Raw genomic sequence first — 20,271 nt, 5'->3', positions numbered from 1 at the left:
CGTGCGGTAAAATCCCGGAAATGTCCGAAGAGGCTCGGATTCATGGGAAAGGGAACTGACGTGGTAAAGTGACGCTTCCCGCACGCTAGATCGGTGGGTAATTAGGTATTTTACAGGCGGGAGTAGAAAAAAATGTAAAGTTTTTAACTCACTCGTTTATTAAAAACTCGCTCCGCTCGTGTCAAATAAACTCGTGAGTCAAATGGCGTTTACCGCACTTGTTGCATATTATGCTATTAACGGATCGCAAATCAAAAATAAGTGCAAGTTTTATGTGTTATTTGCATATAGCTCGTTTTTTCAACAAATGAGTTCAAAAATTAATCCGTTTCTTCACTGAACACCTAATTTTTAATCTACAGTGGTTTCTATAATGTATTACGAATTCGTACGCTTTCAGGATCCGCTGCGCAAAAGGAGGTAATATATTTACTATATTTTTTATTGAGCACAAAGGGAATGAAGTAACCCTGACAATTTGCTTTATCATCCAAACTGTTTACAACATTATTTTAAATTTTTAACATTTCTAGAATAGGTAAAAGGGTGGTGCATAGATATTTTTGAAATTTTATTTTATTTTATTTTTCAAATGTGTCATTTAAATTAAATAATATAAACCTTAATTTTAAGAAGCACTTGAAGAAGCAAAACCAGACCTTTTTCAACGTGGCATTGTTTTTCATAAAGACTTTAGCATTTTTTTTTTTCTAAAGCCTTCTGTAAAATACCTAATTATACACCGATATAGGGTGCAAAAAGTGTCATTTTACCACCTCAGCTTCGTTTTCCATGTTTCTGAGTCACTTCGGATATTTCGAGGATATATTACTCACGGATTTGGGAGCAATCGGATTTTTTCGAAGATATTACAGAACGGCTTGAATTTTGACGTTTGTCAATTCTGATGTCCTTGTTAGTGAATTTATTCACTTAGTCACTTTCCACGTCAGTTTCGTTTTTCACAGATCCGAGCCACTTCGGACATTTCCGGGATTTTACCACACGGGTTTGGGAACAATCGGATGTTTTCAGAAATATTTCCCACGCTTTAAATTTTGACGTTTGTCAATTCTGATGGTCATGTCAGTGAACGTATTCGTGTTGTTTTGCGAAAATGTACCCAAAAACTAACGGTCGTAGAAAAAATATAGTATGCAACACGTTCGGTAAACTTTTTAAGTCAGTCGTTTATTAAACACTCGCTCCGCTCGTGTGAAAGAAGCTAGTGAGTCAAATACCGTTTACCGAACTTGTGGCACAATATACTATAAGTCACTCGTTTATTAAACACTCACTCATCATTTGTAGAATATTACAAGCCGACTTTAATAAAATCTTAATTAAATAATCCTCTTCCTGCTATGGACAGTAAAACACAGGGTACTGAACCTACAGTGGAGATTATATTAGAAAAAAAGTGAAAACTACTTTCGATCAAACAAGGTGTTTGTAACTCGGCAGTTAGTACTTTTCCGTTGATTATATTATCCGAACTCTTAACGGGTAACGTAATAACTGAATGTGTACATACCCATATTCGTTTGTCTCCTGAGAACTATTAAAGATACATATTACTAATTGGGGTTACTTACTTTTTTATGAAGAGTTTAATAGCGTAACGCCTATTTAGATTTTTCCACATCTTTGAAAGTTTCAAGGTGATTTCCAGCTTATTTGAAATTATAAAGATAAAAACGTCGTTAGATAAGTTGATCTTTTTGTGTAGAATTCAATGGCCCGCACATTTTGTTTAGTTTACCGTGTATAACCAAAACATATCTTTTTTACAATGACATTCCACAATCGCTATTGCTTATTTTGTTAAATACAAATAGAAGTAAAAAAGCCGTTCTTAACTGCAAAATTTATGGTAGGAAGAAGGTGATGGATGAATGTCAACAGCAAGGTGGGTTGCAGTTAGTGTCTCCTCTTTCGTTTTCGGTGGTAAAGATGTGTTTATCATGTATGAAGGTTTAACGGCGCATAAATATTTGGAAAACGTCTAAAATTTGACAATGCTGTATATTCCCATCATTATGGCTCTTCTGAGAGTTTTTAGAAGAAACTTTCGGTCACGTTTTTAAAAGAAAAAATGTTAATGAATATAATACAATATAATATAATAAATTACAGAAAATAACAGTAGAGGGAGAAGTTTATTTCTATTGTATAATCGAACAATTAATTTATTCATTAGGAAAAGTGTATTTATTGTTAACATGAAATCTCACTGAATTAAGAAGAACATTGAAGGTATGCTTTATCTAAAAATTTAATTAATTTTAAATTCTTTAAATTACTAATTAACATACGTATAAAGAAATCGAAAAAGTTAGGTACATATACTTTCGTTGTGTACTCTCAACGTTGCACCGTCACTAAGACGGCAACGATATGAGAAAAGTAATTTATATAATAATTCATTTTTCTTATTGTCTTGGTGATGGAAACGTGGAACTGTTAGAGAAGCTGTCTCCTGTCGACTTAAAATCAGACGAGACAGCGGGGTAATCGTGGTACATAAAACTTAGTAATTTAGGGATTTAAAAGTGGTAGCAATTAACTTTGCTGTTTTCTTCCGAAACCCCGGTTCATGGTGTAGTAATATGGAATGCCACCATTATTCGCCCTAAAATACGTGTCATCCCGGCAACGTAAGTTGCTCTAGCCGAACATTATGTTTTACGCAAATTTAGAACACTAACAATCCAAAAATCTGGGGTTCATATACAGGACCGCATTGACTTTTTATTAATCGCTAACAACACAATATGAAAATCTGACAAGAAGATAATTAAGGTTTATTTCGCACTTCGTACATTAGAAATCAGAAATCGTTTCCCAATTCAAGTTTTATTGAACGGACCATCTGTGTCATACATTCATTTGATTCTACATTCTACATCCTCTGAATTTAGCCGAAAATTGTGGGCAAAACTAACCAAAACTAAACTTGATATTCTGTGATGGCGATAGCCATGACTAAAGCTTATTGGGGCCAGACAGTAGAATTTAATTTTATAAAATGAAGCGAGTTGTTAGTAATAGATTGTAATTTGAACTGCCATAAAAAATGTCTATTTCGCCTTACAGGTTAGAAAATATAAAGATAAATTGTTATTGTAGAGTTTTTATTGTTTTCCTTTAAAGGAAAGTGGATGAATATGGGTTTGAAAGACCAGACAATTTCAGTTACCTAGTTTACGATAAATTCGTTTCCCACTATATGAGAGTTTTAACGAGGCGAGCACAAAGATGGAATTTGGTCTTCAGAGGAAATTCTGAATACAAAAAATCAAATACATTAAAGAGATTTGTTCGTAAAGGTGATTGTACATAGGAGTTGTCAAAGTTAATTTCTGCTACGTGCAGTTCATCTGGGAACTGTTGTAGGTATTCCTTCTCATCTAAGAATAAACTGCTGGATGGTAGTTTCTGGAGGAGAAAAATTGAAGAACCAGAGTTCTTTGAGTTATCTTGAGATGAAGGATAAAAACAGAAAAACCAAAGTTATAGAGTCTATCCAAATAGATCTACCTAGAACATTTCCAGATAATATATTTTTTTCTTCAGAAGACAATTTGTTTTCTACAATGTTGTATGATGTACTTGCTACATTTGCACAGCAAAATAGTGAAGTGGGATATTGCCAAGGTCTCAATTATATAGTAGGTAATATATATAATTTAAAGTTAAATGTTTTTATTTATCTAACAATAATTATTTTCAGGGTTAACATTATTAGTAACTAAAGATGAGGAAGCTTCCTTTTGGCTGCTAAAGGTGCTTGTAGAGCAAATGTTGCCGAAATATTATGTAAAAACTATGTCTGGACTATTGACTGATCTTGATGTTTTAAATGAACTGGTACAAAAAGCAGAACCGGTAGTTCATAGGTAAAAGGCTAAGTATTCACATCTGCACATTGAAACATGTGAAAATTTTCAAGGCACATACAGAATGTTGGAATGCCATGGGCAATGGGTACAACAAAATGGTTTATATGTCTCTATGCTGATGTCCTTCCTCCTGAGACAGTATTGAGGATCTGGGACTGCTTATTTTATGAAGGCTCAAAAATAATATTTAGAGTGGCTCTGGCTCTTATTAAAATACATAAAGATGTCATCTTACAAACAAGTGATTTAAGTGAACTTATGGCTGTGTTCAGGGATATGAAAAATCATGAGAGAGTAATTGACTGTCATAAATTTATGAGTGTAAGTTTATTTTTTATAATTGTAGACAAAACTACTTATACTCTGCGTTATATTTAACAGGATGTGTTTGCACTATCCGGGAGCCTGTCAAATAGCAAAATACAAAAATTGAGGGAAAGATATTGTAAAAAAGACAAAACTTAATAAAAATATATTTAAACATGTTCTTGCGTTTCTCTAGAGCAAACTTTATTTTTTGGGAGTTCATTCTCCAATTCAAAACTTCTTACTACCATTGAATTAAGTAGGGTAAGATTTATGTAATTAACATTTTTGTTGGATACTGATAATACATCTTATTTTATTCTGAAATACTAATTGATATATACAGACAAATCATTTATTCTGTCAGAACATCACTCATATTTTCATCAGGTACTCTTCCAATAAAGTAGAGCAAGAATTCTTGTTAAATAGTTTGCATTCACTTGGTATGCTTTTCTAAATAGTCTTTTGCTTCATTGATTTTCGACGCTAAATAAGGAGATCCGCCTCTGTCGGGGTGATTGACGGCCATAACCCTCTTGAAAGCTTCCTTAACTTTGGCTTTGTTTGCAGAGGGACTTATTCCTAATATTAAAGATGCTTCTCGCCTATTCATTTTCTGGTCAAAACCGCCTTTATAGTATTTTGAATGTGCAGCTTGTTCGAAATTGGGCAAGTTCTTCATAGCTTCGCTAAAAGTTTTGGCCGCCTGGGGCATTTGTCGAAGCACATATCTAGCTCCAAAACCGACGGCAGCCAGTCCCAAACCAGTTAAAATAACACCATTCTGGAACAATTATTAGAATAGAACACAATTTACACGCTGTTAAGAAACAAATGTAATGATTTCGTATGTATTACCATTTTCACAAAAAGTGTTCCTTATACTAAAAATTTTCTACCATTTCTAATGGCCACTGCTAATCATGAACATCATAGAAAGTCGTAACAACAATTCGCACACAACAGGGCAAGTTTGCTGAGACCATGTGCCCACTGACCGGCTTGCACCAACAATTCCTTTGGATTTTTCTTTTTCCTATCCTAAAAAGGCTACTTCCCTCGCTTGCTTCCACCCTGAACCCCCCGGGTTTGGCAAACGGAATGTATATATATATATGATGATAACCCAGGTGCCGAGATGTGGCGTCACCTATCCTCAACCAAACAAGTCTTATACAATTCTTATCGATCAAACAGCATTTTGATTTTGGTTTTTGACGTAAATAACTAACCAACGGAGATCCCATAACTTTATTTCTGATTTTTAATTTTTGGACTTTGTCGATAAAAATAATCTTAATATATTTGTATTCAAACTGCGTTTATTGGAAATGTGTTTTTTGCTTAAAAATTGCATCTTGAAAATACAAAATAATTCTTGAATAAACTAGTCCACAATATTTAAGAAAGAACAAATATGAAATGGAATTTTGCTATATGATATCTTTATCTACGCAATTCAAAATTTGGGGTTTGCGACACACATCATGGTTGCAAAGAATATGCTGATAGGGGCAAATGTAAAAAATATAATTTGTAAAATATTTGACATTTCGTTCAGCACTGTACAGTAGTAATAGAAAAGCATAGAATTTACTGGAATGTAATAGTTTTCCTCCAGTTCATGTAGCAAATTTTTCAATGACTCAATTATGTGCTCTTTAGTAAAAATTGTGATAACCACATCTTTATCTTATCTAGTAATTATTTTAAGATATCCCATATCAGAAAGTTTGCACATTGTACGCAAGTTTGTCATTTTTTAATAAGTTGACCTCTAAATTCTAGTGATCCTAAAAGTGACTTCAAATTTCTCCTCTTAACAAAGATCAGGAAATGTTAGGTATTTGGAGTAACAGGGGCTATTAATGTATTTTTCCACATGATGGGAGAGCTAAATAAAATGCCTGTTTTTAATGTAAAAAATATTTTTATTACCTCTGCTGCTATATGCCACTTATCACTCCCCTTCCATTTTAGAAATTATGAAATTTTCAATAACAGTCTGTGCTAAAATGGAAAAACGTGCGTTTTTAAATAACTTATAATTTATAAGGCAATTAAAAGAAAGGCAGAAAAGGATATGAAAATTCAAATAATGAATTTTAATTAGAATACGGAAACCTGTGGTGCACACTACTGAGTTTACAGTCAAACATACAGAATATTGGATCATGTCAGTGTCGGCAGCAGATGATAAAAACAATATATCATCTGCTGAAGAATCATATATCAGTATCAGTCAACTCCATAAGTATAACAAACATTACCTGCTGTACTGTTATTCTCAACAGCTATGATATGAGCAGTATCATTATTAAGATTCACAGCTGAAAAATTTGCTCCATTAGAAAGAAGTTCTTGGCAGGCATGTGTATGATTTCCTCTTGCTGCATACATTAAGGCTGTATTACAGAGCTGAAATGCAGCCAAAGCATAAAATACTGAGATCTGCTAAGGTTCTTTAAAATATAGGAAGTCAAACTTTATATAGTAGTAATTGCAAACTAATTTAAATACCCACATGATCAACATGGTTTACATCTGCATGACTATTAATGAGGAGTCTAACAATTTCATGATGCCCACCATTAGCTGCCAAAATTAACGGACTCTCTTCATCAGGCCCCACCTTATTAACATCAGCACCATGTTTAATCAGAAGTTCAGCACTGTTGTACTGACCATACGCACAACTCCAGTGTAATGCAGTTAATTTGTTTTGGTCTAAGTGATCAATATTGTTTTTAGTTAAAATTTCTTCTTCTGTTAGTTCTCCTTGGGCAGCTTTCATGTGATAAGTTAATTCAGTTGGCTGCGGTAGGAGAGTTTCAGTTTGTGTATTTCCTCTTTGAAGGTTTGTTAAAACTGTCGAAGTGGTACACTGTCTATAAGGTTGGAAAGCGCTTTTTCTACTTCGATCATGAAGAGATTGAGGAGACCATTTCTGATTGACATTAACTAGGCTGGGGCTCCAGGATGCGATGTCTGGGGAATTTGACTTGGATGTAGATACGCTACCGCATTTGGAAACATCACTTTCTGTGTCTAGAATTGGAGAAACGGACGTATCTTCCATTAGAGGAACGAAGGGATTGATTAGTTAGGGTTTGCTAGGAGAAAATTGGTAAGTTTATGTAGGCTAGTAACATTAAGATTGTCTGATTACCCATCGACCAATAAAGGAACACTTACTCATTCATTAAATTTCGATCAACAATTACTAAAATGGTGAAAGTTTCAACTTTCTTTATTTAAATTTACTTTGACAATCATCTGACATTGGGGATATAAAACATCTGCTTGTTTACGGCGGCATTGCCAAATATAGCTTATTTTCTTCGTTAACCATTTTTTTCAATACTTGGTATAGTCTCCTTTCTTCTGAAATAGAATCTTACAATAAAATCCACCTTACAGATTTGCGTACCAAAAAAATGACAATTAAATCGGTCCCATCTTTATTTAAATGAGAAATTTATACGCTTAACATCGCCATTTAGCTTCAATAAATAATTTTTTCTTATCATTCATAACAAAAACTAAGTTCCAGTTCCATCCAGAGAGCCAAATTAAATAGAGTTCTTTTTTTCTTCAGAAAGCAGTAAAGGCGATTCTGGCAACACTCAGCAAATATTCAAACCTAACTTTGACATTTCATTTTTTGTAAGGCTGGAAGGAAATCAACTCGCAATATTTTTAAAATAATGTGAGTTGTGATCGGTGTTGAGGTAATTATATTGAACATTTTTTGTATCCTACGTATACAAACAGTTTCGTAAAATTGTTGTTACACTGATTATGTTTCAGGTGAATTTGTTTTATTATAAATGTTGTTTGGAATGTACAAATTTTATACCAAACCAACGGTACACAATGTCAGGACAAGCTGAAGGACCAACCCAAGAAAATAACCAGAATGTCACAGGACCACAGTTTACTTTTACTCGAACTCGTAACAATAACCAGAACCAGTTGTTTAATGTTAGAGATAGGTTATTTCATACATTATTTTATAGAGCAGCTCTAGGGTATGCAAGGACAATTCCCCGAGCAGGGCGTAGATTTTTAGAGTTTCTAAGCTTAGTATTAGCACTAGCAGCATTTTTTGTATTGATGTACATTCACTATTCCTTTTCTCGATCACCGAATACATGTTTAGCTAACATTAAAGATACTTGGCCTAGAGAGGGTATTCTAAGAGTTGAAATAGTGAGAAATGTCGCAAAAGACTACAGCATAGAGCAGAGTTATGCTAAGGAGGAGAAACTGAAGCAACAAAGTAAAACACATGATTTGACTAGCATGTTAGGAGTTTTTGCTAGAGAGGAGTTTGTTAACATTGAGCCATCACCAGTGGAACAAACGGACAAAGAGACGCAGCCCCTGAGTGATCAAAGTAATAGTATACATTACTAAATTAAGGCGAATCAGTGGATAATTTTGTTTAAGGTTATGTCAGTATCACGGAAAGGCCAATAACCAATACTACAACTCCAAACTTTTTGGCGAATATTTCATCAACTATTTGGGATGGTATTAGTATAATGACACAACTTCCTAAAGCTGCAGCTCATATGTCCAATGTAAATCAGTCAAATGTAGATAAAAATCATCAAGTTGAAAAACTGTCAGATAAATTGACCCCTGCACCTGTTACTAACGGATTGGAGAAAGGTACAAGATCATTGCTGCTTATTTTGCTTGAAAGAAAAGCATTTGGTATTTTGTTCAGGATTTCCTGAAGATGAATACATAGTGGAATATTCTTTGGAATATGGTTTTTTGAGATTGAGTCCTGCTACAAGGGAGCGGCTTAAGATACCAGTTCACATTGTCCTGCTCGATCCCACAAAAGATGAATGTTTTGGTGATCCATTTAGTAGAGTTATTTTGAAAGAATTTTTGGGCTATGATGACCTGCTGATGGCTTCAATAAAGACTCTTGCTGAAGAGGAAAATAATAAAGGCTACTTAAGGTATAGTGAACTTGTGTATTGCCTCTGTTTTTTGTTTTTGTTTTGGAAGAAATGTTTTTCATAATAAAAACGTGAAACCGTTTTTAATCCTTTATTTTTGGGCCACGACAGATTTATTCAAGTCAATAAACATAATAAGTACATTAGTAAAAGTTGCTTCATGATGCATATTTCTTAGGTACATTTATTCTTTAGGCATTGATGATCTTATTGCAAATAGATAAATGATAGGCAGGATTTCTGCACTTTCATAGATGGGATTATATGATTGGATCTATTTAAATTGCACATTGGATTTAATATGTTCCCTATTTAACCACTACTTAATTTTAATTTTAAATGTATGGGTTTTTTTTCTTAACAAAAATGATTTAAGTTCATTAGACATTTGCATAAAATGTCGACTGCAATGGATCTCAATCATTGTAAATAGAAAAAGCCAAAATTTTATTGGTTAGCATAGTTATATCCACATTATTTTGGAAAGTATTCACTTGTTTTTAACTTCTTATTAGGCAAAACAATTTGTGCAGGCCTTTAATTTTTTATGCTAACTGCTCCCCCTTATATTAGGTTATAGAATATTTATTTTTTTGATCTAAAAGTTAAATAAAAAAAAGAAATTGAGGCATTTTCTTTAAGTTTGATATTGTTGTGGCAAAAATTTGTGACAACTTTAGTATTATGCAGTAAAAAAGTTGTACCACTGGCCAAACCTAAGGTGGTCATAAATGTGTACCACCATTCATTTAGAGAATTGGCAATTTATAGCAGTAAACAGTTAAATATACAAGCCTAAAACCTATTTTTACTTTGGATAAATATTATTAACAAAAACGCAAATATTAAAATTTTGCATTCTATTTGTTTGTTTGGCACCTTATTTCAAGTTATAAAAAGTGGTACTTTAAAATAATGTAAAATCTCCAAATTAATGTTATTTGTTGATTAGTGTGTTTTGACGAGTTTAGTGATGAGTGACTTATTAAGTTTGATGTTAATAATACGTTTCGTCACCATCCTGATCGGGATACACTATTGCGGGCTATTGATATGTTGCAACTTGGGTGTGGTAGTTAGAGCCACAGCAGAAGCTGTCATCAGCTTAAAAAGTCCAATTAGTTGCCTATGGCAACAATTCTGGGGATGTTTGGGCAAGATAGAAGGACGAAGCAAGAGTTACCCAACTAATTCATGACAGATTCATCCGAATGTAAGCTTTAAGAAACAGATCTATCACGGCCAACCAGATAAGAATGGAACTTCAAAATGTTCATCACGTGGCTGTAGGTGACCAGACTATACTACTATACAGCTGCATGCAAGAAGAACAGTGCTTTTCAGAGGAAATCGAAGTAGGTATTTAGAATGGGCCTGGGAATGCTTTGAGTGGGATGACCAAAATTGAGGGCGTGTCCTCGTTACGGACCAACCTGGATTTGGATTAAAGCCAGACTTGAGAAGAACAAGAGTGGAAACGTAAGACGTTTAGAAACTATCCTAGAAGACGAGGTTGGTCATGCATTAGTTTAGGAAATCATATGGAGCTCGTTTCTGTTGAAGAGATTTTAACAAGTCAGTATCTTGAAAAGATTTTGGAAACTATAGTTCTTCCATATGCAGTACAAGCAAACAATGATATTATTCTAATGCACGTCAATGTTCGACCATATTCTGCGAGGACAGTAAGAAAGTTAGAAGAAAACCATATTGATTGATACTATGGCCCTGCGCAATCGCCAGAATTAAATCCCATCGAGCACACGTGGGATATACTTCAGAGACATGAATCAGCACAAAATTTAATATTTCAAACAAGAAATGAGTTGCTAAATTGTTTAGAGCAACAATGGTGAAACAAGTTGTATAGCTGTATAGTTTAACTTTTGCCCTTATTATTCGAGTACCGTTAAATGATTATTGACTTATTTAATTTATATGTTTAATTTGTAAACTTCCTAAATGTAAATATAAAATGTTGTTCTCTATTCAATTTTGATGTGCGTATAAAAATTGTTGCATAATATTCTGTTACATATATTTTTTTGGGCAAGTACACTTAAAAAACTTTTTTTGTTGTAGGAATGTGGTATCTGGTGAACACTACCGATTTGTCAGTATGTGGATGGCAAAAACATCTTATTTTGCAGCCTTTTTCATCATGGTTGTATTTGTGAGTATATTAAATTTTTATCAGGCTGATAACTGAAACTATGTAAAAATTTATATTTTTATGGAACATTAGATGTTTTGGAAAAACGGGATATAGCAATTTGATGATTTTTTTTTACTCTATCCGCCTAAAATATTGTCAGTATGGCAGTGGTGCCGCTTTTATCGAAAAGTAGCGACACTTTTGATTTTGATCTCTTGCGGTGAGATATTAATTATTTAAGTATTTCTGCTAAAACAATTCCAATGCTTATTGCTGGGTTGTTACTATACCATACAAGTAATAGTAATAATAATAAAGTAATAGCTTTCTTTATTTACAGGGTTTTTGCAAATCAGGATTGTTTTCGTCTTACACAAAATTGGCATAAAATATTTTTTTTCAATAGCATTAATATTTTCACAGTTAATTAAAGCATTTCCAATTCATATATCTTATTCCTATGCCTAAATTGTCAGGTTTTCAAAATAAATAATAAGAGAATGTAACTATTTTAACACATTTAAGTTTAAGGTCATGTCATGATATGATGTATTTATGAAAAATTGACAATTTAGGAAGATTTAGGTGGAGAAAACAATTAAAAATTGATAAGCATGATTTAAATGAAGTTTTGATGAAACTTTTTTTTTTCTATGAAGCGTGTAGACATGTAGACATGTATTTAGATGGATAGGTTGTCCTTTATATATAGGACCAAATTTCCAGAAGGGTTCCTATATCTTGTTCACCAGAAACGTCTAACCTACCATCCCCAGTGAATCACTGTTTACAGGGTAGTCCGATGATGATGAAGGAACTATAACGTTAACTTTTCAAAGAAACTTCCACAGGCCACTGTAATAATTTTTGCAAAACAAGATGATTGGCGAAACGTTAGCAAGTTCCGGAAGTTTTGTACAAAGAACTGTAACATATTCATCAGATAAAAATAAGTAGAAAAGTCCATATAAATGTAGGTCCCTAAACGCTCCTTTTTGGAGATACAGGGTGTTAAAATATGGAAAAAAAAGATTTTTTCTTATTTTAAAAAAAAAATCTAGATTTCGTTTTCAAACTTAATACATATTAAGTACACTTTATTATTTAAATTAATTGAAAGTCTCACGAACGCTTGTTTATCTATGATGTAAATTTGTTTTTAAGGGGAAATAAGGGGAACTTTGAAAGCAAAATGTAGAAAAAAAAAACGGTTTTGCTGAATACGTTGTTAAAGTTTGTCCATTATAATTCGGACCACCCTGGCAAGAAACGGAGCTAAGTCAAGCAAAATGTCGGAATAGAGTGAAACTATTAACTATTATTAACTACTATCCTTATCACGTATAGTTGTGTCGTACTTTTTATTTTTTTGTCGTTTTCATAGCAGAACAATTTGGTTTAATACATGGGTATAATTCAACATTGCGCATCCAAATATACCCTAATCCTCCATAGCCGTATCACACACAAAAAAATCATACATTCATTAAAATTGTCCAAATATTGTTTTATACATAGAAAAACAACAGTGTACCAGATTTCTTAATGTTAATAATGCATGCGGAAGGTGCTTTTCCCACATTCTAGAATTCGTTAATTGGTTTTATAGGTTATGTGGTTTAAATTTATTATTTTTTAATATTTATTTTGTTAAGACCTTCTCCTCATTCCGTTACATAATAGTATATTATGCAACAAGTGTGGCATTTGACTCACGAGTTTAATAATCGAGAGACTTAAAAAGTTTACCGAACGTGTGGGATACTATACTTTTTCTACCACCGGGTACATTTTCGCAAAACAACATGAATACATTCACCGACATGACCGTCACAATTGTGGGAAACGAAACTGACGTGGTAAAGTACGGCTTCCCGCACGCTAGATCGGTGTGTACTTAGGTATTTTACAGATGGGAGTAGAAAAAACAATTTATAACAATATAAATCAATCGTCCATCCTTAAAGAGACTTGGTTCTACAAAACTAAAAATAAAAATACTTCTTTGCTGTTGGATTGTTTTTATCTCTTGGATATTGGGTAGAGTCATCGATTTTTGACCCTAAACAGTATGCTTGGGAGTTGGCATTGTCTTTTTTTTCCAAAGAATTAAATTTAATTTATTTTCTTACAAAGTCCCCAGTCCTTGCTTTAGTTGTGGTTCTGATTTCTATTAGTTCTTCGACAGCTAAATCTCATTTGAATCATTTTGTTTTTTTATTTGTGTTCTTGTTTTTGTTATCTGTTTTATTATATGTATTTTATGTTATTTTGCAAATTTTGCAAATTCTTTCGGGTAATACACCTCCTCTACTATATGGATAAGGTATTTTCTGGACTTTCAGTTAGTAATGTTAGGTTTACTAGCGTTCTATCTTCTTTTCGAGAAGTCTTCCAAACCGAAATTAAATGTTGAGCTGGCAAAGTTTTCAGTAATGTTAAAGTGACTATTTCATCTTTTGCATCTTCTTTCAACTTTTGTCATCTGGGGACAATGTTTTCTAGGTTTCTCGGAATTTGTAATTAAAATGTTGCTGGAGATTACATTTTTCCTCTTCATGTTTTTTTTTTCAAAAAAAGTCTGTAATTTTCCATATATCTTACTTGTATCACTTGTTATAATGTGCATCAAGTTCTGCTATGGATGTTATTATTATCTTGTCTTTTGGGCTTTTGCACCTTTTGCATCTTGTGTTCCGCTTTTTTTTCTCTCTAGCTCGTCATAATTTTTCTGTCCGTTAACTATTTCCAATCAAATGCTAGTCTTTAAAACTATTTCAACCTTAGACTGGTAGCTTTGTATATGTACTAATTTCTCTATCTGTGCTGCTTGTCCACTTGCTGCCTGATAAGTCCAACTGCTTTTGAGTCTCGAACCTGGGTCCAAAACCTATTAATTCTATCTTTCCTTTAGGGAGCGGGGTTACAGGAGGAGGTGCATTGTTTTTATTCTACTTTGTCTTTTAAATCTGCATGCACCTAAATTTCACACACTTTGCACTATTTTCTTTCTTGGCAGTGATTTTTACATACTTAATTCGTTTTCGTCAGATCTGGGCATATTTTGACAAAATGCTGCCGATAATGATGTTGATTATTGTTGAATGATACAAGGTTTTATCGATTTTAAGAAAAATTTAAAATTACTGGTTCTGTTGGCGGAAAGCAAGCTACAAAAGTGTATGCATTATTAGTATAAGCAATAGCACATCTAGTAACATGGGATGAATCCTTTAGCTTATTACTGAACTAAACTTAATTGTACTTCACATTTGTTACAAACTATTAACTGGATGTTTAACTGATCTTAAGACTATCACTAAACCAATTTTATCTTAGGATCGTTTACACCTCGGTTTACACAAAATTGCCATGCGCGGCAAATACCTTTTTCTACATCCTTCTGTTAAATATCTAATTATACACCGATCTACCGCGCGGGAAGCGTAACTTTACCACGTGATATTACCGTACGGGGTTGTTAGCAGTCGGATATTTTCAGAGAATTTAGCGCACGGCATTAATTTTGACGTTTGTCAATTCTGATGATCATGTCCGTGAATGTCTTGTGTTACTCAGCAAAAATGTACCCAAAAACTAACAGTCGTTGAAAAAGTATAGTAAGCAACGCGTTCGGTAAACTTTTTAAGTCATTCGTTTATTAAACACTCGCTCCGATCGTGACTCAATGCCATTTTCCACACTTGTTGCGTAATATATTATTACTTAGATACTGGTTTGGTCTATTTGAGAACACTAAAGAGCTTTGACTTTTGTCTGTGAAATTTATATACAGAGTAACTGACGGTGGATTGTAGGTTAAACATTTAAGCACGGATATTATGTATTATTGAATTTGAATTGAATATATATTATAGAATTGATTTTTATTGAATATGGAAATATTTTTTACCATAGCCAAAATATATATATATATATATATATTTTTCTAATAAATAACAAATTGAGGTACTTAAATTTTCCGAATTTGGGAGAGCTTTTTTAAAAAGATTTATTAACACGGAAAGCGAAATAAAGTTTTATTTTTATTAGGGGCATTAAATATATAAAGCGAATACATAATGCTTTTAATGCGAAGTCAGCGAGGTGTTATATTCACTTAGCTATGCGCTTCGTGTGCTGGTCTGGGTATATACTACATAATAATTTCTAGATCACGTGTCGTCCAAAGCTTTACTGCCAACGCCTCGCTGTCCCTGATTTGTAAAAGTTGCAATAAAACAAGTTTAGAATTGATTATTTTGATTGTTTTGTGTGTGAGCAGATCATATTATCCAAGCTCCCACCATAGAATATTTAATAAAAACGATGTTTGTCATGTGGGACGTTTTGTGTTTAATTATATACATAAATGACTTCACTTGCAACCAATTAACATTTCATCTATCTCTATCTATAATTCTGAATAATCTAAGCTGCACATTTTTTAACCTTTCTTTTGCATTACATTGAAAATTTGTAATTGAAACACTTTCTTTGGTCCTTTAAGGTTCTCTCTGAACTGCTACGATACGATAATGTTCTGGATTTGCCTGACAAGTCAAACGCTGCTGCTTTATGCATATAATTCGAATTCACTCAAACAATTTTCCATTTTTATAGGAGTCATTGCTCGCATGGCCTCAATAATTTTGTTTATAAGATCGGTCTCATTTTGGCGTGTGCGGAGTGGATTTCTTTATTGTAGTCCCAGTAAAAAAAAGTAATGGTGCCTGGTCAGGTGATCTGGCCCGCTTCTTTCCTGTCTAGATATCTAGAAAATATCCTTTGAGAGTTTAATGGCTTTCGAAAAAAAATGGTCCAATAAAACCTAAACCCCAAGCTGAACATGTACTCCAAACCTGTCTTGGAAGTCTCCTTCTCTCATTAAAAACACATTGTTTCTAGCCCAGTAGCTTGAATTATTTCTGTTAACTGTCCGAAAAAAAAATTGAACTTTTAAAATTAGGAACGATGAACTGTTTTTCAATATACCAATTGCAAAAGTTCTTCTCCTACGAAAGTCACCTTCATATGTATTTCATATTTAAAGGATTTGAAACTATATTCTTTCAATTTTTTTCTTGAAATTTCGTGATTTATTCCAAAAGTATGACTGATTTTGCGTAAAGGCACTGTTTAGTCGACTGCTACACCAGCCAAAGTATTTATTTCGACCACTTCACTTACAATAGAATTGTCAATATTTTTGCTCCAATCAAGGAAAGTACTGCTCTCTTGGCTGAGGACCATCTAGGAACCGCTGCGTATGAATGCGTTTGGTTAACCTTAGTTTTTTCTGACCTCACTGTAAATAAGCAAGCAAAATATTACTCTAGATCAGTGGTCGCCAACCTCTTCAATGTGTTGAGCTACTTTTTTAATTTTAGAATGACCTTTACCTATGACAATTAGATTTTTTTGTGGAATTTTGCAGCTTCCCTGATTTTTGCAGCTTGTATTTTTAAAATTAAAATCGTTTTGAGCGCTACCAGAATTGCCTCCGCGAGCTACCGCTAGGTCGCGATCGACATGTTGGCGGCCTAGGCTCTAGATGCTAGATACCAATCAATTGCAATACAAATTAACTCTCAAATTTTTCCAATTATAGTTTCAGCGCTTCCTCAATTTAGTTTGACTGTTAAAATTAAATCGCAAATATCTCAATAAGGACCTTCTGGAGATACATAAACACATTTTATTATAAAAAATATTCTAAATTAAATACAGCATACTAAAAATGGAACTTTTTATTGGAGTTTTCATTGGGAGTTTTTGCGGTAAATTACTACAAACCATAGTTTTCAGTGTCTTCCGGTAAATGCGAAAGTGTTTTTGTTTTACTTTTATCAAAAATGACATATTGAAATTTTTACTTTGGATATGAAAGTTCTACATTTCAAATTTATTCAAGTTTTTATAGAGTTATCGCCTGCAACAATTTGTAGTCATTTTTCACGATCTGTACAGTATTTTTTGTTACTGCTAGTAACGGTCTACTACAGATTACATCAATGAGTGAAAACAAGTTGCAAAAAATTTGCTTTGCTTTGTTTTAGTTAGTTAGTGTATTGTTATCATAATCTCCCTTTTTCCACATTTTACCAATTTTTTTAATGGAATTATTGGCCCTGGATTTTTGGCCGATATGTCGTCCTCATTCGCCTATGTGCGGCGGTAACTATAAATACCGAGCCTACCTTCATGCCCGCACGATGTCACCCGATAACCGACAGTTATGTAAGAGTAGGCCATGGGGAGCCTGTTAACCCGCGAGCTCCGGTACCGCTGATTTATGTATCTCCCGGTGGCAACACGATGCTTTGATGATTAACGCGGGCGGCTGGCGCGGCATCATGTGCCTGACCCGACGCCGCGACGCCAGCAAACGAACCCCCTTCAAATTTGATGGTCGTTTCGGAACGCGCCATTGTTAGAGTTAAATTTATTGCAAATGATTATTCGCCAAAATATTAATATCGGTTTTCGCTAGCGAGTTCGAATCTGTGGTAAGTGCCGTCCGTTGCTGTTGTTCAGTTGAAATCAGCCAACCGCTTTCTTTACTATCAATCGTTTTTATTTGTTTTATAAAATATTTTACATGGTCTAAGTCGAAAGGTTCTTCCTTATGTTTGCAATGCAATAGATTCGTTCTGACTCGTACGACGTTTGCTAAACTAACGCATGACTCTCTGCTTTCAATGGTATGGTATTGGATAGCTTTGATAAGTTGGTTAGAGATCTGAAAAGCTTCTTAAGATTCTTGGAAATATTAGTAAACCTTAGTACAACTCTCCTATAGTAAGCGCAGGGAATTGCGGTGGAAAAGCAGATCAAGACCATCGATTAATGGCCAGTGCCATGAAACAAGCACTAAGCGTATTTGAACTCTGCGCTTACTATAGGAGAGTTGTACTAAGGTTTGCTAATATTTTATTTTTAATGCCAGTGCGCACAGATTGCAATACTATCTATTACGGGCACTGAATTAGCTCCACTGTCGTTGGAGATAAAACGGCATTGCGTCTATGTAGCCAAATTTCAGATTTGACCGTATCGCCCTATTATGTGTAACATTCTAGTCAGAAATTGCCGTTTTCAGCTAGTAAGCTTTACCTTACTACCAGCACAGCTAAACCTAACATACAGCTCGAGCACTTAATTCCCGCGTTCTTGCGTTTGTACTTGCAAGTAAGGGCAGTGGCCCATTCGCAATTCTTTTGGAATTCCTTAGAATTGTAATGGAATTCTTTAGAATTGTAATGGAATTCTTTAGAATTCTATTGGAATTCCTTGGCTCTGCGCAGGCTCGTGTTAAGAGAGCGAAGAAGAGGAAGAATGATTACTAAAATTGGTGTGATCTGAAATGGACTAAACGTCAGACAGTATTTATAATATGAGCAGTATTGAGAATACATATGCTTTAATTGATCTGAAAAAGATGTTGATAAATGATAATGCACAAAGGAGTGGGCTAACCGCTACACAAATAGGTAATACGAATTTATTAATGTTACAGTACAATTATAACGATTTTTTGATAAAGAAGAAACGTAATATATAAAAATGACATTTTATTGGTTTTTTTCATATAATTAACTAGCTAACTTCTGTTTGTTAATACAAAGTTGCTGTTGATTTTCTTACAAGTAAAATATTTTTGACACACAAGACAACGTTCGCTACAACGGATTAACGATCATAACATCGGAAAGACGAGAAATCACGTATGTATGCCGTTATAAAATATTTAACTATATTGTCGAATGCGATAAAATCTATACAAAATTCTCAAAAATTTATGGTTACTCCTTCTTTCTGTGCTTATCGTGTATATTTTAATACTTATTGTAGCTGATGTCCATATCCATTACCATCATTATCATTATTAGTCAACGCAAATTTAAAAAATTCACTACGTGACCTCCGTCGTCACGTGGAAATGCTCTGCTGTCCCGTTCTCTCCCGAAAGGCGGAGCTAAGGTACTGCGCGAATTCATTGGCGAAAATCGTTCCCATCACTAGAATGCTCGAGTTGTGTTTGGTTCTGCTGTGCAACCAGTATACTTATTGGTACAATAGTTTAATTTGGTCAATTGTTATTTCAGTTCATCTGTTTGTTGCAGACGATATCAGTTTCGATGTTGCTTCGGTATTCGCATCATCAGATATTCCTGTTTATCGGTAAGTGCTTTTAAAAAAAATTAAACTGTATCTGGTGTCTACTTTTATTAGTGTAGAAATCTGCACATTTTTTAGAAAATGTATAATTTTTTTAACGACTAAAAAAAAATAAAACAGAAAACTAATAGGGATCTATTAGCATGTGATTTCAAATATAAAGAGAGAAATTATAGTTTTATTTTTACTCATTTCTTAGAAAGGCGTTGATCTTTAATATAATTATAATAAGATAAGCTCAACTCAATCTTAATTGTGCGATAATTCTTAAAATAGATATTGGTAATTGCTTAGTGCAAAGCTTACGTAAAAAATCGTGTAGTGTAAACCGGCCGCAATGTTGAAGTTTTGTTTTAAACCATTCTAAGATGTCATTCTTTTGCCGTCTTAGAGTGATATATGATGGATGGACGACTTCCTTTAACTCCCTTCTAAATAGCGGATACGCGATTTTTGGTATACTTTTACCCTATCTTAGTATCTCCTTTTTTTAAATAAAAATAAGGTGCTTTTACAGTGTCAATGTGGCATTTGCTCAGGATTTTCCACTGCATTGTGTTTTTTTGTTGACTTTGCGAAAGCTAAAAGTCAAAGTCAAAAGTGATTGGAGCTCAGAAGACTTTTCAGGAAGTTAATTCAATTATTTTTGACAGACCCGAATTCAGTAACATAGTTTATGAATTTGACTGCGTCCTACGTGTTGCCTTGGTCCGCATAAAATCATACGGCTTTCTAGGATATGTGT

At 33.7% G+C, this 20,271-nt stretch overlaps 4 protein-coding genes across 7 annotated transcripts in view; 2 read left to right on the top strand and 2 right to left on the bottom strand.

The window, feature by feature from the left end:
* Positions 1-2,948: 2,948 nt before the first annotated feature.
* On the top strand, positions 2,949-4,392 carry LOC132699640 (growth hormone-regulated TBC protein 1). 2 transcript variants are annotated; one of them, XM_060666485.1, is made up of 6 exons: positions 2,949-3,096; positions 3,154-3,329; positions 3,397-3,675; positions 3,734-3,899; positions 3,953-4,196; positions 4,249-4,392. In XM_060666485.1, the coding sequence occupies exons 1-6, from the start codon at positions 3,077-3,079 to the stop codon at positions 4,333-4,335; spliced, it is 972 nt and encodes a 323-aa protein (XP_060522468.1). In that variant the 5' UTR covers positions 2,949-3,076; the 3' UTR covers positions 4,336-4,392. The 2 variants fall into 2 exon arrangements, with proteins under 2 accessions (XP_060522468.1, XP_060522460.1); XM_060666477.1 differs by having other exon boundaries at positions 3,953-4,223; positions 4,284-4,392.
* On the bottom strand, positions 4,359-5,257 carry LOC132699654 (mitochondrial import inner membrane translocase subunit TIM14). The gene is made up of 2 exons (XM_060666496.1): positions 5,070-5,257; positions 4,359-4,995 (listed from the first exon to the last, which is right to left on the bottom strand). The coding sequence occupies exons 1-2, from the start codon at positions 5,070-5,072 to the stop codon at positions 4,648-4,650; spliced, it is 351 nt and encodes a 116-aa protein (XP_060522479.1). The 5' UTR covers positions 5,073-5,257; the 3' UTR covers positions 4,359-4,647.
* An 845-nt stretch (positions 5,258-6,102) lies between these two features.
* Positions 6,103-7,501, bottom strand: LOC132701512 (ankyrin repeat family A protein 2-like). Of its 2 annotated transcripts, none has more exons than XM_060669493.1 (3): positions 6,736-7,498; positions 6,482-6,629; positions 6,103-6,221 (listed from the first exon to the last, which is right to left on the bottom strand). In XM_060669493.1, exons 1-3 carry the CDS (start codon positions 7,288-7,290, stop codon positions 6,172-6,174), a joined length of 753 nt encoding a protein of 250 aa, XP_060525476.1. In that variant the 5' UTR covers positions 7,291-7,498; the 3' UTR covers positions 6,103-6,171. The 2 variants fall into 2 exon arrangements, with proteins under 2 accessions (XP_060525476.1, XP_060525484.1); XM_060669501.1 differs by having other exon boundaries at positions 6,137-6,216; positions 6,736-7,501.
* Positions 7,502-7,789: 288 nt separating this feature from the next.
* The window catches only part of LOC132701502 (membralin), a 136,933-nt gene continuing 124,451 nt past the window's right edge, over positions 7,790-20,271 (top strand). Inside the window, exons 1-6 of one of the 2 annotated variants that reach the window (XM_060669480.1) lie at positions 7,790-7,942; positions 8,022-8,610; positions 8,664-8,888; positions 8,947-9,190; positions 11,273-11,363; positions 19,472-19,529. In XM_060669480.1, the coding sequence (XP_060525463.1) occupies positions 8,088-8,610; positions 8,664-8,888; positions 8,947-9,190; positions 11,273-11,363; positions 19,472-19,529 (1,141 nt within the window). In that variant the 5' untranslated portion in view covers positions 7,790-7,942; positions 8,022-8,087. Of the gene's footprint in view, positions 7,943-8,021; positions 8,611-8,663; positions 8,889-8,946; positions 9,191-11,272; positions 11,364-19,453; positions 19,530-20,271 lie in introns of both variants that reach the window. The other variant, XM_060669472.1, reaches the window with a different exon arrangement.

Source organism: Cylas formicarius, unplaced genomic scaffold, assembly GCF_029955315.1.
Source record: "Cylas formicarius isolate icCylForm1 unplaced genomic scaffold, icCylForm1.1 PGA_scaffold_10__41_contigs__length_53128322, whole genome shotgun sequence".
In the NCBI taxonomy this organism is placed as follows: Eukaryota; Metazoa; Arthropoda; class Insecta; order Coleoptera; family Brentidae; genus Cylas; species Cylas formicarius.
The sequence above is the reverse complement of the archived record's forward strand: the minus strand, read 5'-3'. Positions and strand labels throughout refer to the sequence as shown.

Coding starts and splice junctions, on each gene's coding strand:
- LOC132701512 (XM_060669493.1), bottom strand. CDS start 7,290: ATGGAAGATACGTCCGTTTCTCCAATTCTAGACACAGAAAGTGATGTT. Junction 6,630..6,735: donor ATGTAAACCATGTTGATCAT/GTGGGTATTTAA, acceptor GCTGCATTTCAG/CTCTGTAATACAGCCTTAAT. Junction 6,222..6,481: donor TGAGAATAACAGTACAGCAG/GTAATGTTTGTT, acceptor TTTCCATTTTAG/CACAGACTGTTATTGAAAAT.
- LOC132699640 (XM_060666477.1), top strand. CDS start 3,077: ATGTCTATTTCGCCTTACAG. Junction 3,097..3,153: donor ATGTCTATTTCGCCTTACAG/GTTAGAAAATAT, acceptor TTTCCTTTAAAG/GAAAGTGGATGAATATGGGT. Junction 3,900..3,952: donor GCAGAACCGGTAGTTCATAG/GTAAAAGGCTAA, acceptor AAAATTTTCAAG/GCACATACAGAATGTTGGAA.